The sequence below is a fragment of the Bos mutus genome, chromosome 26 (assembly GCF_027580195.1).
Source record: "Bos mutus isolate GX-2022 chromosome 26, NWIPB_WYAK_1.1, whole genome shotgun sequence".
In the NCBI taxonomy this organism is placed as follows: Eukaryota; Metazoa; Chordata; class Mammalia; order Artiodactyla; family Bovidae; genus Bos; species Bos mutus.
The window spans coordinates 13,664,532-13,680,449 of NC_091642.1; the positions used below are offsets into that span (position 1 = coordinate 13,664,532).

Sequence of the window (15,918 nt, forward strand, 5' to 3'; positions counted from 1 at the left end):
AAAAAGAAAACATCATCATGATCAAAGAAGAATGAGACTAAGACCTCAGCGAACCCTCTTAGAGACTCAGTCATCCTGTATTATAATTTGGAGACGCTAGAATAACTTCTTTGATGTACTGGGACACAACTAATGCCAACTCAGAAGCTCTTTAAAATATCTAGTGTATCTTTTCCAGGGTCTTCCTTTCCCAGGGATCGAACCCAGGTCTCCTGTATTACAGGCAGGTTCTTTACTATCTGAGCCACCAGGAAAGCCCAGTGTATCAGGCGATGAGATATTAAAACTAGAGCAAGAACAGGCCTGACAAATCAAAGGAGACTGGACCCCTGTGGAGGAGCTCTCATGGTTTCAGTGGTGGTGGTCTTGGTGGGTGAATGGAGCCTCTTGAGTTTTACGAAATGACGTGGGGAAAAAATATCTTAGGATCTCAAGTCCAGGAGGAAACTGTGGATCCCACCCCGTCTGCCCACCTGCCTTTCAGTTAGACTACACCAAACCTTATAAAAATTCCATGGAGCTTATACATTGCAACTTAGTAGCATTGTTGTAAGAGAAAGAAGTAATCCATTTGTTTTCCCTTCTGAAAAACCTACCTCAACCTTAAGGAATTAGTTCACACCTCTCAAATGGTTGTTGATTCTCAGCTAAAATATTGTCCAGAAGTGCGGAGCATCATTGCTCGCGATGCTTCTCCCCTTTCAAAATCAGCTTTGGAAACACTTAAGTTTTGGATGGTTTGGCATTCTGGTTTGAGATCTTGCATGACTTAAAAACACTAACCAACAAGTAAATGTCAAAAGATGAAAAAAATCTACCACATTCTGTTTTTCATAAAAATGTAGATTTAATAAATTTCTAAAGGAGAACAGAATGGGCACATTAGAACACTGCCAAAGTTATAAACTTTGACAGTCCCACATACTGAGATGAACAGGAAAATGCATTTCACAAGAAATAAAATACATTTTCCGTCCTCTGGATTTGTTGAAGAAGAAGAAAAAAGCACATCTGTCTCAAATTTCTTTGAAGGAACTGAAGGCATTCAGTTTTCTTGAGTGAATAGACTTACTCTTTCTGCTGGGTTACCTTAGAGGGCTTTTAAAAGATAATTTCAAAGCTATAATCAAATACCATCAAGGAGACAAATTGAAAAATTTTTATTTCAATTAACATTTGGAAGCTGGAAATAAAAATTCCCTAGATATAGGAAGAAGATCAATATGAGTAATTAAATATTTGTAGGGTTGCTTACCACAGGGTTGTATAAAAATAATTATAACATTTTGTGGTGTTTTTGTATCATTTTTTCTCCTAAATATTTTATTCTCTTGATAAGTGTTAGTGTTTAATCTTCCTAAGTGTAAGATTCTTCCCTAGAATGTTAAACTCCTGTAGAATGGACATGTTTTATGTTTTTGGGGATGTGCGTGTATGCTAAGTCACTTCAGTCATGTCCGACTCTTTGTGAGCCTATGGACTGTAGCCCGCCAGGCTCCTCTGTCCATGGGATTCTCCAGGCAAGAATACCGGAGTGTGTTGCCATGCCCTCCTCCAGGGTATCGTCCCCACCCAGGGATCAAACCCATGTCTTTTACATCTCCTGCATTGGCAGGAGGATCCCTTACTACTAGCACCCCCTGGGAAGCCCCCAAAATGTGATAGTCATAGCCATTTTGTAGGTCTTGTGGAAGTCATGTGAATTAATGCCTATAGCTACACAAACATATGGTCTATGTTTTATTTAATTTACTTAGATTATGGCAGCATGAAGAAGTGGGTTACAGTGTGGTGGACTCCAGAGCAATACTCTCTGGGTCCAAATCTTTGCTCTGCTTTTCACTGCTTCTTTAATTTTTGGTAAGGTTGGTAATCTGCCTGTCCATCAGTTTCATCACCTGTAAAATGGGAATAATACTAGCCTCTGCCTCATCTAGTTGTTGTGAGAATTAAATGAGTTCATACATGTAAGTGCTTCATGTCTGACAGTAGTAAACATGCTGGAAGTTGTTGCTGCTTCTCCTACTGTTGCTGCTGTTGTGGTCCGCGTTGCAGCTGCTGTTGTGGTCCGCGTTGCTGCCGCCTTTGTGGTCCGCGTTGTTGCCGCTTTTGTGGTCCGCGTTGCTGCTGCTGTTGTGGTCCGCGTTGTTGCCGCTGTTGTGGTCCGCGTTGCTGCCGCTGTTGTGGTCCGCGTTGTTGCCGCTGTTGTGGTCCGCGTTGCTGCCGCTGTTGTGGTCCGCGTTGCTGCCGCTGTTGTGGTCCGCGTTGCTGCCGCTGTTGTGGTCCGCGTTGCTGCCGCTGTCGTGGTCCGCGTTGCTGCTGCTGTCGTGGTCCGCGTTGCTGCTGCTGTCGTGGTCCGCCTTGTTGCTGCCATTGTCATTTGTGTTATTATTCCATTCTAACTAGCCTCTCTGGGGACAGACTGCAGGAACCTCAGTGGCCAAGGAAGGTTACAGACAAGGATGTCTGAAAGCAAATTTCAGGGCTCACATTTTCTGGATTTCTAAGTGGGAGGGGTAATGAATAGGACTAGGTTACCACGTCTCAAAGGGACAGGACAAGGAGGACCGTGACTGAAACCAAGAAATGTAAGCAAGTGTAGTGGAGAGCCCAGTCTGAAGACACTTCCTCTCCCACCTCACGCCCCAGGGCCACTTTGTGCCACTGAGACTGCAGTCAGGGGTGTCCCAAGCACGTAAGGGCAAGGTACTGCGAGAAGACACAGTCCATCACTTCACCTCCTTCTGAAGGATTTTAAAGCATACGCCAGAAAGATATTACAAAATAGGAATATTGATAACATTTAAAAACAACTCTCCAAAATGGCAAGAAAGTCTCAATTTAATGTTCAGATAAATAAGTCTTTGTAGGTGCAAATGACATATTAGGATGTCAAAGGACCAATTCAAGCAACCTCTCCAGCTAAGTACCCACTCTGGTTCACCAGAAGACCTTATTATTTAATCTAACAGTGCCCGATCCAGGAGAGAGTCTTCACAACATACAAATAAAGAACTGAACCTGTGTCTACATTGACAATTCAGTAAACGTTATAGGAAAAAGTCAAATCTCAAATCATTGAAGACATCATTAAAATAAACTGGCATTCCGGCTCTATGAAGACAAAAGTTCTCAAGTGTTGATTTTCAATTAGTTGTTTTGTTCCTGCATAAACTTTACTATCGACACTTTTATTGTTCTTGTTTTCTCCTATTAGGAGAAAAATCCTTCAAATGTCAGTGGCATTACAAAGTTTTATTTTTATTTTACTTTTCTTTTGAGAAAGAGAGTTATGGGAATATTTCCTACAGATCCTCTTTAACACCCGCCTGCCTGTTTCAGAATGTTAAGGCTGCTTATTTAAAAATGCAGATTTGTGGAACTCACATTATGAATGAGTCAGTGTCTTTGACCTATGGGAAAAATGGGAAAGGAACATAAAAACAGAGGGTAAGAAATGTCTTTCAGAAAAATTAATAATATGTAGAGTGCCTCTCATTCACAAAACTAGAAAAACAGTCTTAGCCGAAATGTATTACAGATTTTCTGATATAACTATCTCCAAGGCTAGTTCCAAAACCTAACTCCATATGTCTTTTTTATTTGTTATATATTTTTGTTTGATTATACAAGTTCTGTTTTTCATAAAATATAGATTTCATTATTTCTAAAGAAGAACGTAGTTTTATAGTAAACTGCCTTTTTAGGGAGGATTAATTAGTATATAAATCAAGGAATGTAAGCCTAGAAAAAAATACAAAAAGTATGAGTGGAAAAATGTTAGCTGGAGAGAGGATTTTTCTCCCTTTTTAATATATATGTTTTACATAACAGGAAATCCTCTAGTTTATTTTTAGAAGGATGTTACATACATGCCTAAAGAAATAACCATAATCTGCTCTTTCATGAGAATACAGATAAAACCTACTGAAATTCCTAAATACTATGTTTTCTGGAAAGTTCCCAGCAATCACAGAGATAGCCTAGTATGAACAAAATGGACACCATCAGAGAACATAGCCACCTAGATGTTTAAATTCATAATCACTATACATTCTATTACTTGAATTTTCTAAACAGTAGACTGTGTGTGTGTGTGTGTGTGTAAGTCATGTCTGACTCTTTGCCAGCCTTTGGACCGTAACTCACCCGGTTCCTCTGCCCATGGGTTTCTCCAGGCAAGAATACTGGAGTGGGTTGCCATGCCCTTCTCCAGGGGATCTTTCCAACCCAGGGATCAAACCCATGTCTCTTACATCTGCATTGGCAGGCAGGTTCTTTACCTCTAGTGTCACCTGGGCAGGATCAAAGAGTTGACTATTCTTGGAATTAAGATGTCCCTTCTCTTCTCCCACTTAACTTTTTGTCCACAATGCATGGTTTGGGGGATCCCTATTTCCCCAACCAGGGACTGAGTCTGAGCCCTATGCAGTGAAAGCGTGGAGTCTTAACCACTTAGCTGACATGGAATCCCCTCTTCTAATTTTGATAATTAAGTTCAACCTGATGATTATCCAAGGAAAGTTATATCTGTGAACCCAGGAACTCCCTCTAGCTTTTGGGCACCTATCCTAATAGTCTTTCTGTTTAGTTTACATCTGAGCTTTGAGGATGGCCTCCCTCCCTCTCCTTCCTCTATAATCCCTCAGTTTTTAAACACTTAGCAACTCTTTGTCTGACAGAGAGAAATTGAGCTTGGTTGCATTCAGAATTATTGATGTGCTTTTGATATGGCCAAAATGGATGTAAATATGCTTTATGTGTGCAAAGAAAATTAAACACTTGGATGGTGCAGTTAAGTAGATGGCAGGGTGTCATCATGTTTGATAACTGAGCCATGTTAACTGTCATTAGTGAAAGTGAAGTTGCTCAATCGTGTCCAACTCTTTGCGACCCCATGGACTGTAGCCTACCAGGCTCCTCTGTCCATCCATGGGATTTTCCAGGCAAGAGTACTGGAGTGGCTTGCCGTTTCCTTCTCCAGGGGGATCTTCCTGACCCAGGGATTGAACCCTGCTCTCCCGCATTGTAGGCAGACGCTTTTACCATCTGAGCTGTCATTAGGAGATATCAAAAGTCATTATTCTTTTCTTACAAAAGTTTCTTATACATCTTTTCAGACTTCATGTACCTTAAATTCTAAGCTTTGCATATTATTATCACTATTACTTAAGAAATCAGAGCCGAACTTTGATGGATGTAGAAAACATTTACTTAGTTACATCCAAAAGCAGAGATGAACAGACAGATGCAATTATGAGAACAAACATCTGTATCTTTATTGATACAATAGTTTCTTGGGATAAGAAGGCTAATCAAAGAATTAAGTCATCTGAGGTCAAGGTTTCCATTTCCAGTGCCCATAGGTTGGAGATGATATTAGTTCAGTTCAGTTCAGTTCAGTCACTCAGTCATGTCTGACTCTGTGACCCCATGAATTGCAGCATGCCAGGCCCCCCTGTCCATTGCCAACTCCTGGAATTCACTCAGACTCATCTCCATCGAGTCGGTAATGCCATCCAGACATCTCATCCTCTGTCATCCCCTTTTCCTCCTGCCCCCAATCCCTCCCAGCATCAGGGTCTTTTCCAATGAGTCAGCTCTTCTCATGAGGTGGCCAAAGTACTGGAGTTTCAGCTTCAGGATCAGTCCTTCCAATGAACACCCAGGACTGATCTCCTTTAGAATGGACTGGTTGGATCTCCTTGCAGTCCTAGGGACTCTCAAGAGTCTTCTCCAACACCACAGTTCAAAGGCATCAATTCTTCGGTGCTCAGCTTTCTCCACGGTCCAACTCTCACATCCATACACGACCACTGGAAAAACCACAGCCTTGACTAGACGGACCTTTGTTGGCAAAGTAATATCTCTGCTTTTGAATATGCTGTCTAGGTTGGTCATAGCTTTTCTCCCAAGGAGTAAGCGTCTTTTAATTTCATGGCTGCAATCACCATCTGCAGTGATTTTGGAGCCCAGAAAAATAAAGTCTGACAGTGTTTCCACTGTTTCCTCAACTATTTCCCATGAAGTGATGAGACCAGATGCCATGATCTTAGTTTTCTGAATGTTAAGCTTTAAGCCAACTTGTTCACTCTCCTCTTTCACTTTCATCAAGAGGCTTTTTAGTTCCTCTTCACTTTCTGCCATAAGGGTGGTGTCATCTGCATATCTGAGGTTATTGATATTTCTCCCATCAGTCTTGATCCCAGCTTGTGCTTCTTCCAGCCCAGCGTTTCTCATGATGTACTCTGCATAGAAGTTCAATAAGCAGATGGTATATATATGATATAGCAAGGAGCAAAAGAGTACTGGACGAAATTAAGAGATCTGGGCCCTAAGTCTGACTTTATGACTAAACAGTTCTATAGCTTTGGGAAATTCTATTGAATTCAGTTTCTTTATTTGCAAAATAAATGGGTTGAGATGAATAATCTGTAATGTCACTTCTGGTGTTAAGGCTTTAAAATGGACATGAATCATCATCATCATATCAATATATGTATGAGTGAGTGAAAGTCACTCAGTCATGTCAGACTCTTTGCCACACTATGGACTATAGCCTGCCAGGCTTCTCTGTCCACAGAATTTTTCTAGCAAGAATACTGGAATGAGCTGCCATTCCCTCTACAGGGGATCTTCCCAACCCAGGGATCGAACCTGGGTCTCCTACACTGCAGGTGGATTCTTTACCATCTGAACCACCAGGAAGTCCAAATATATATGATTAAGACTCTCATTTCCCTCTTTACAGAAATCTCAGCTAAAGACTCTTCTCCAACAATAAAGTCAACTAACAATGAGGAGGCAAGTCACCAATAATGTTTTTCAATATATCCAATTGAACGATAAACAAAACTCTATGCAGATATTTATTGTTTCAGAGAAATGCCACTAGTCTGTCAGGTACAGAAATGGAGGAGCAGAATGGAAGTTAGGTATCTGTCTCTTAGTCAAACTGAACCCAGAAATAAGCTTCGATTGACTCAATGATCTAGAACTTGGAGCAATACATTCAGAAAGCCTTGGAAGGAAGAAGCGGGAGCTTCTGTCTGTCCCCCATAAGGTCCTTTGCAATTATAGTGAACAGTTTGCCGGCTCCAGTACTCTTGCCTGGAAAATCCCATGGATGGAGGAGCCTGGTAGGCTGCAGCCCATGGGGTCGTGAAGAGTCGGACATGACTGAGCAACTTCACTTTCACTTTTTACTTTCATGCATTGGAGAAGGAAATGGCAACCCACTCCAGTGTTCTTGCCTGGAGAATCCCAGGGATGGGGGAGCCTGGTGGGCTGCCATCTATGGGGTTACACAGAGTCGGACACGACTGAAGTGACTTAGCAGCAGCAGCAGCAGCAGCAGCAGCAAATGGAAGACCCTTTGTTCTTTAGAGCTTTAGAGGAAGCAAAGAGAGCCCCACCAGCCAATAAGTATATTAAAGTGACATGGATTTTTGCTTTTGAAGTAAAATGTACATAAGAACTTGTGTGATATGCCCAGATTTGCTCTCGCTGCAGTAATTTCCATTCAACGCCCTAAAATTGAAGAGATATGCTCCTTATTGGAGACATGTTCAAAGTTTACCCATCATTGCTGGTCTGTCTGTCTTCTTCTATAATCTTTGACTTAACTAGGCTGCTAAGATCCTCATTTTGATTCTTCCATTGGAAGGTGCCAGCATCACATCAAAAATTAACCCTGGGATTAAAAGGCTCTATTCAACATTCTTTTCCATGGGGATGGTCTTGATCCCTGTCTCCTGTACAATGTCACGAACCTCCATCCATAGTTCATCAGGCACTCTGTCTATCAGATCTAGTCCCTTAAATCTATTTCTCACTTCCACTGTATAATCATAAGGGATTTGATTTAGGTCATACCTGAATGGTCTAGTGATTTTCCCTACTTTCTTCAATTTCAGTCTGAATTTGGCAATAAGGAGTTCATGATCTGAGCCACAGTCAGCTCCTGGTCTTGTTTTTGTTGACTGTATAGAGCTTCTCCATCTTTGGCTGCAAAGAATATAATCAATATGATTTTGGTGTTGACCATCTGGTGATGTCCAAATGTAGAGTCTTCTCTTGTGTTGTTGGAAGGAGGGTGTTTGCTATGAGCAGTGTGTTCTCTTGGCAAAACTCTATTAGCCTTTGCCCTCCTTCATTCCGTATTCCAAGGCCAAATTTGCCTGTTAGTCCAGGTGTTTCTTGACTTCCTACTTTTGCATTCCAGTCGCCTATAAAGAAAAGGACATCTTTTTTTGGTGTTAATTCTAAAAGGTCTTGTAGGTCTTCATAGAACCGTTCAACTTCAGCTTCTTCAGTGTTACTGGTTGGGGCATAGGCTTGGATTACCATGAAATTGAATCGTTTGCCTTGGAAACAAACAGATATCATTCTGTCATCTTTGAGATTGCATCCAAATACTGCATTTCAGACTCTTTTGTTGACCATGATGGCTACTCCATTTCTTCTGAGGAATTCCTGCCTGCAGTAGTAGATATAATGGTCATCTGAGTTAAATTGACCCATTCTGGTCCATTTTAGTTCTCTGATTCCTAGAATGTCGACGTTCACTCTTGCCATCTCCAGTTTGACCACTTCCAATTTGCCTTGATTCATGAACGTAACATTCCAGGTTCCTATGCAATATTGCTCTCTACAGCATCGGACCTTGCTTCTATCACCAGTCACATCCACAACTGGGTATTGTTTTGCTTTGGCTCCATCCCTTCATTCTGTCTGGAGTTGTTTCTCCACTGATCTACAGTAGCATATTGGGCACTTACTGACCTGGGGAGTTCCTCTTTCAGCATCCTGTCATTTTGTCTTTTCATACTGCTCATGGGGTTCTCAAAGCAAGAATACTGAAGTGGTTTGCCATTCCCTTTTCCACTGGGCCACATTCTGTCAGGAAGGAAGAAAGCCTTCCTCAAAGATTAATGCAAAGAAATAGAGGAAAACAACAAAATGGGAAAGACTAGAGATCTCTTCAAGAAAATTAGAGATACCAAGGGAACATTTCATGCAAAGATGGGCTTGATAAACGACAGAAATGGTATGGACCTAACAGAAGCAGAAGATATTAAGAAGAGGTGGCAAGAATACACAGAAGAACTGGACAAAAAAGATCTTCACGACCCAGATAATCACGATGATGTGATCACTCACCTAGAGCCTAACATCCTGGAATGTGAAGTCAAGTGGGCCTTAGAAAGCATCACTATGAACAAAGCTAGTGGAGGTGATGGGATTCCAGTTGAGCTATTTCAAATCCTGAAAGATGATGCTGTGAAAGTGCTGCACTCAATATGCCAGCAAATTTGGAAAACTCAGCAGTGGCCACAGGACTGGAAAAGGTCAGTTTTCATTCAAATCCCAAAGAAAGGCAATGCCAAAGAATGCTCAAACTACCACACAATAGCACATATCTCACATGCTAGTAAAGTAATGCATAAAATTCTCCAAGCCAGGCTTCAGCAGTACGTGAACCGTGAACTTCCAGATGTTGAAGGTGGTTTTAGAAAAGGCAGAGGAACCAGAGATCAAATTGCCAACATCTGCTGGATCATAGAAAAAGCAAAAAAGTTCCAAAAAACCATCTATTTCTGCTTTATTGACTATGCCAAGCCTTTGACTGTGTGGATCCCAATAAACAGCGGAAAATTCTGAAAGAGATGGGAATACCAGACCACCTGACCTACCTCTTGAGAAACCTATATGCAGGTCAGGAAGCAACAGTTAGAACTGGACATGGAACAACAGACTGGTTCCAAATAGGAAAAGGACTACGTCAAGGCTGTATATTGTTACCCTGCTTATTTAACTTATATGCAGAACATCATGAGAAACACTGGGCTGGAAGAAGCACAAGCTGGAATCAAGATTGCTGGGAGAAATATCAATAACCTCAGATATGCAGATGACACCACCCTTATGGCAGAAAGTGAAGAGGAACTAAAAAAAGCCTCCTGATGAAAGTGAAAGAGGAGAGTGAAAAAGTTGGCTTAAAGCTCAACATTCAGAAAACTAAGATCATAGCATCTGGTCCCATCACTTCATGGGAAATAGATGGGCAAACAGTGGAAACACTGTCAGACTTTATTTTTCTGGGCTCCAAAATCACTGCAGATGGTGATTGCAGCCATGAAATTAAAAGACGCTTACTCCTTGGAAGGAAAGTTATGACCAACCTAGATAGCATATTCAAAAGCAGAGACATTACTTTGCCAACAAAGGTCCATCTAGTCAAGGCTATGGTTTTTCCAGTGGTCATGTATGGATGTGAGAGTTGGACTGTGAAGAAAGCTGAGCACCGAAGAATTGATGCTTTTGAACTGTGGTGTTGGAGAAGACTCTTGAGAGTCCCATGGACTGCAAGGAGATCCAACCAGTCCATCCTAAAGGAGATCAGCCCTGGGTGTTCATTGGAAGGACTGATGCTGAAGCTGAAACTCTAATACTTCGGCCACCTCATGAGAAGAGTTGACTCATTGGAAAAGACCCTGATGCTGGGAGGGATTGGGGGCAGGAGGGAAAGGGGACGACTGAGGGTGAGATGTCTGCTTGGCATCACCAACTCGATGGACATGAGTTTGGGTAAACTCCGGGAGTTGGTAATGGACAGGGAGGCCTGGAGTGCTGTGAACTGAACTGAACTGAACTGATTCAGCATTATTTGTATGTCTTGCCTTGCAGTGGAAGTGGAGATGTGGTTAACTTTCCCAGGAGTCCCGGGACTAGCTGGCTTACAGAGTTAAATGGGAGTGTCAGGTAGGGAGAAGGCACCAGACAGGGGAAGGCAGTTTGGAAGCACAGCCTTTATGTGAGGCATCACCATCATAAGTCATCATGTTTTCCTCCAACAGGACCAATAAACTCTCAGTCTCAAGGAGCCCTCCCCAACTTAGCAAGGCATATAGTTTGTGTTTTTGCAGATGATAGATCTTGAGCCAATGTGTTACATTTCTGATAGCAAGGCATGCAGCCTGACTTAGTACTTCTTAATGACACCAAAGATGAAAAAATTGTCCCAGAGTGAAAATACAAGACGGATTTGTTTCAAGGTGGTAAATCATTTGAAGACAGTGTCATGAAAAACATCGGCCATGGCTTATCATATCTGTCATCTATTAGTGGCTTCTGGAAAAGAGTTAAGTTATATATTGGATTTCTCCTTCAATTTTTAACTTTCAAAACTTAAATTTTTTGATTAAACTCATTAAAGTTCAACAATTAGTATCTTAAGAAATTGCTAGTACAGGCAATATGGAGAAAGGAATAAATAGCCTGTTTAGAGAAATGATATTAGATATGAAAATGATTAGATATGAAAATGATAGGTTTCCCTTCGTAGTAGGATTTGTTGTTGTTTAGGCACTTGGTCGTGTCTGACTTTTTTGTGGCCCCATGGACTGTAGCCTGCCAGGCTCCTCCATCCATGGGATTTCCCAGGCAAGAATACTGAAGTGGGTTGCCATTTCCTTCTCCAGTGGATTTTCCCAACCCTGGGATCAAAACCACATCTGCTCCTTGGCAGACAGATTCTTTACCACTGAGCCACCTGGGAAGCCCCTAATAGGATACTTTGTCCAATTTAGTCATCTAAGTTAGATCATATTTTCAGTCAGAAAGTGGTAAGAATTATTTTGGAAGCTTTGCTATCTTTGTTTTTTGCAACTGGAACAATAGTCTAGGTATGTACCAAGATGTAATATCCGCAGGTTTTGTTCTATCTTCTTTTCTTTGAAGGCATTCAGATGAGAAACTGCTATACAATCAAGTTTACCAAAAGCTCTGTGTAAAAAGTAGTTCTGCCAGTCAAATTATTCTAAATGAAGCAACTAACCATTGCTAAGAAAAAAGCATGCTAAAATGCGAGAGTGACTGCACAAAAGAGGGAGGAAGAGAACTGAGGGGATCTGAGGGGAACACCAACCTTATCCACCGTGTCCACTTATTCACCGAGGTCCATCATATTTTGCCAGACAGGTGAAATGCACAGGGTTATAATGGAGACCACTAACGCTGTGACCTGCAGTCTTTGCAGGGATGGAGTAGTTACTTCTGATGTGTGTGCGTACGTGGTAAGTTGCTTCAGTCATGTCTGACTCTTTGCAACCCTATGGACTGTAGCCCACCAATTCCTCTGTCCATAGGATTCTCCAGGCAAGAATACTGGTTGCCATGCCAATGAACTGTTTGCTATTTTAGCAGTTTACCTCGCCTATACCCACTAGATACCAGGGGCATCCTGTTCCATCCCTCCACCCCCTGCCACATTATGACAACCAAAAGTGTTTCTAGATGTTGCCAAATGTCTCTTGGAGTCCCCAGTTGAGAACAACTGATCTAGAGAACCCAGCCTCCTTTTAACCAAAGGTCTCTGGGTCTGTGAACTGACTTAGATCTGAAAATTGGGTGAGGGACCATGATTTAAAAGCAGGGGCTGCTATCAGCTTTCTGCTTGCCAGTTCACATTTTTAAATTATTATTCCAGCTGGGTAACTGGCTAGTGGACCTTTCACATGTTGCCACAGATTCCTGTATAATCAAGTCACCCTGATTGTTACTCCAGCCTTTCAACTCATGTGAGTCATCACATCCTTCTTGTCTCTGATGACCAAGGGCTTTTGCCAGTCTAGATTTCCATGGTTCCCAGAGAGCTCATGAAACATCTTCCACCATCCTTCCAGACTGAAACAGTTAACTGATTTCCTGAGTGAACAGCTTAGAGATGTAATTCATAGTGCTCTCATGAAATGAGATGACTCAGGACTGAGTCATCCAGAGTGTTTTTCCCCTCCTTTCTTGTTTTACTATCCTTGTCCCTTACATCCAATTCCTGGGGTTCACATTTCAAAATAAACTACCTAGATATGGACCTCAGTTTTAAGGATCATTTTTCAAGGAGTCCAGGCTAAGACTCTTACTATCAACCGTGACCCTAGGAAGCAGACTCTCTGGGTTGGATTTTAAAGCTGGATCACTCACCAAGCATATGACAGTAAGAATCCCTTTGCTAGTGGTAAGTGGGGTGGTGATAATGCTTGGCAAGTAGACACAGGCGAAAAGTATCTGTGGCACTTGAATGTTCTGGGGGCAATAGTAATGATGTGGCTTACAGAGTGGCCTGGCATTTGTTAAAGTTTTTAGAAATCTGGGGAAGCGTGGGAAACAATGAGCTCACCAACTATCAACATAAGGCATGCAGTCAAATCTTCAAGGACACATTAAGAAGCCCTACTTCTACAACAGCCACAGAAGAAATTGTTGAAAATTAGACCCTGAATCTTTCTGTGAAGGGCAAGAGCTGTAAAGGTACCTGTTTTGGCTGTGCATTTAAGCTCGTTTATAGCCCTGCCTCATATCAAAAACTTAAGTTATATACACATATACAACTGTATCACTTTGCTGTAAAGCAGAAATTACCACAACATTGTAAATCAACTATGCTTCAATAAAATAAAATTTTAAAACAATGAAGAAGCCTCATGGAGCAAAACCATACCTGACCCCCAGCAAATAAGTCACTTCAGCTTAAATACTTTTGTGACTGTTAGCGCAGAGATTTTGAGATTGTTATTGCAGCAAAATTTAATGACAGCTGATTGATAAACCCTCTATAATCTTCATTAAGCTTTCTCCAAAGCCACCTCAATTTTCCAAAAATTCTCTCATATTCTCATGTGATATTTTCTCAGTCTGAGGTCAAATGAGAATAAGAGCATCTTCATTAGAAAAAAAAAAGAAAAAGAAAAAGAAGACTCTTACTTGGACTCCTTTAAAGAAGAGACTGAAACAAAGGCCTACCTTGGTGGTTTATTTTGGAATATGAACTCCATGAAGCAGGAGTTAAGGGAGTATAGGAAAACATTTGTTTTAGTCGCTAAGTCGTGTCTGACTCTGTGCAACCCCATGGACTGTAGCCTGCCAGGGTCCTCTGTCCATGGGATTTCCCAGTCAAGAATACTGGAGTGGGTCGCCATTTCCTTCTCCAGGGGATCTTCCCAACTCAGGGATGGAACCTCTGTCTCCTGAGTCTCCTGCATTGGCAGGCAGGCTCTTTACCACTGAGCCACCTGGGAAGCCCATAGGAAAATGTAGACAAAGGGGAAAACCACTCTGCATGGCTTGATCTGATAGGACTTTCACAAATATCTTATGAAATGCATCTTCACACTGTCTGCTCAGGGAAGAATGGAAAAAGCACTTATCCAGTGGCTTCTCTCCCTGATTAATCAAGGATGTCTCCAAGGAATGTTAACTCCCTCACACTTCTGGATCACGCATGAGTTATTTCTACCTGCATCTTACAAGATGTCCCATTCCATGGTGTCAGAGTAGTGCCAGGGCAGAAAGCAGGAGAGGCAAGACATGGTCACATCTGCAAAGTTGGTTGAAGCCTTCATGTTTCTGGCCCCCAGAGCAATGGCTAGAGTTAAACGTGGAGCCCATATAGCATAAGGGAATGCACAATGTATATCTTCTCAAGCTAGAAAAGACAGTGTTTCAGGGAACAGGAAATGATCCATTGTACCAAATGCTGTTAATAAGTAAGATGAGAACTGACGTTTAGCAGCACTGAAGGTCACGATGACCTTGACAAGATCAGGTCTCATGGAATGATGGCAGGCAAAGCCTGCTTCCTTCGCCTAGACTCAGCTCCTCTTTGCTATTTCAGACTAGGAAATATGTCACACAATAGAACTGAGTTAATTTCTGGGGTGTAACTTTCTTTTTTCGAGAAGAATTGTATTTATTTTTGACTGTGCTGGGTTTTCTTTGCTGCTGTGTGAGCTTTGCTCTAGCTGCAGCAAGCGGGGGCTACTCTCAGTTGCAGTGTGAGGGCGTCGCATGGTGGTGATTCTCTTGTTGCAGAGCACAGGCTCTAGGGTGCGCTGGCTTCAGTAGTGGCAGCATGTAGGTTCAGTAGTTGCAACTCCTGGGCTCTAGAGCACAGGTTCAACAGTCGTGGTGGATGAGCTTAGCTGCTTCTCAGCATGTGAGATCCTCCCAGCTCAGGGATTGAACCTGTGTCTGCTGCATTAGCAGGCAGATTCTTCACCACTGAGCCACTAGGAAAGCCCTTGTGTAACTTTTAAATCTATCTTAGCCATCAGCCTTGGCTTCTTCCCTTTAGATGCAAGGAAGGAGATAGTCTCTTTCTGCCTAAGGGTTCTCTCCAAGCCTCGTAGGATCTCTTCATTATTTACTTTTCCTTCTAGATATTCAATACCCCCTTCTCTGTTTAGTTTTTCCCATCCTGAAGCCACCACAGAGTACGACCTATTCATCAAACGGCCACCAGAGTCTAGAACAAGGCTTGGTATATAGTAGACCCTAAATATATATTTGTTAATGATCAGATAAATGAGTTTTAACTACTTCTTTACCTATATCTTGCTCATAACAGTCCTTGCCTAAGTACAGGTATGAATCAATCAAAGTGTGTGTGTGTGTGTGTGTGTGTGTGTTAGTTGTTCACTCGTGTCCGATTCTTTGTGATCCCAAGTTCCTCTGTCCATGGGATTTCCCAAGCAAGAATCCAGGAGCAGGGTGCCATTTCCCTCTCCAGGGGTTCTTCCTGACCTAGGGATCAAACTCGGGTCTCCTTCATTGCAGGCAGATTCTTTACCATTGAGCCACCAGGGAAGCCCCAGTCAGTGTATAAATGACTGAATATTTTCTTGGCTCCCCCAGCTGGAAGAAATCTCTCCTTTCTCTGAACTCATACACATCATCACTTTAAATGTCAACACATTATTCCATCTTTAAATCAGTTCATTTCAATATGCCATCTCTCTTACTGACTATAAACTCCTGAGCTCAAGATCAAATCTTTTTTATCTTCACTTCCCACCTAACATATAGTGCCAGATGTTACAGAGAGTGGTACTTCAACTGATACTTGGTGATTGACATGAA

At 41.9% G+C, this 15,918-nt stretch overlaps 1 protein-coding gene across 1 annotated transcript; it reads left to right on the top strand.

Moving 5' to 3' along the window:
* Window positions 1–1,997: 1,997 nt before the first annotated feature.
* On the top strand, window positions 1,998–2,402 carry LOC138985807 (cuticle protein 16.5-like). The gene has a single exon (XM_070363602.1). It carries the CDS (start codon window positions 1,998–2,000, stop codon window positions 2,400–2,402), a length of 405 nt encoding a protein of 134 aa, XP_070219703.1.
* The last annotated feature ends 13,516 nt before the right edge of the window (window positions 2,403–15,918 follow it).

Coding starts and splice junctions, on each gene's coding strand:
- LOC138985807 (XM_070363602.1), top strand. CDS start 1,998: ATGCTGGAAGTTGTTGCTGCTTCTCCTACTGTTGCTGCTGTTGTGGTC.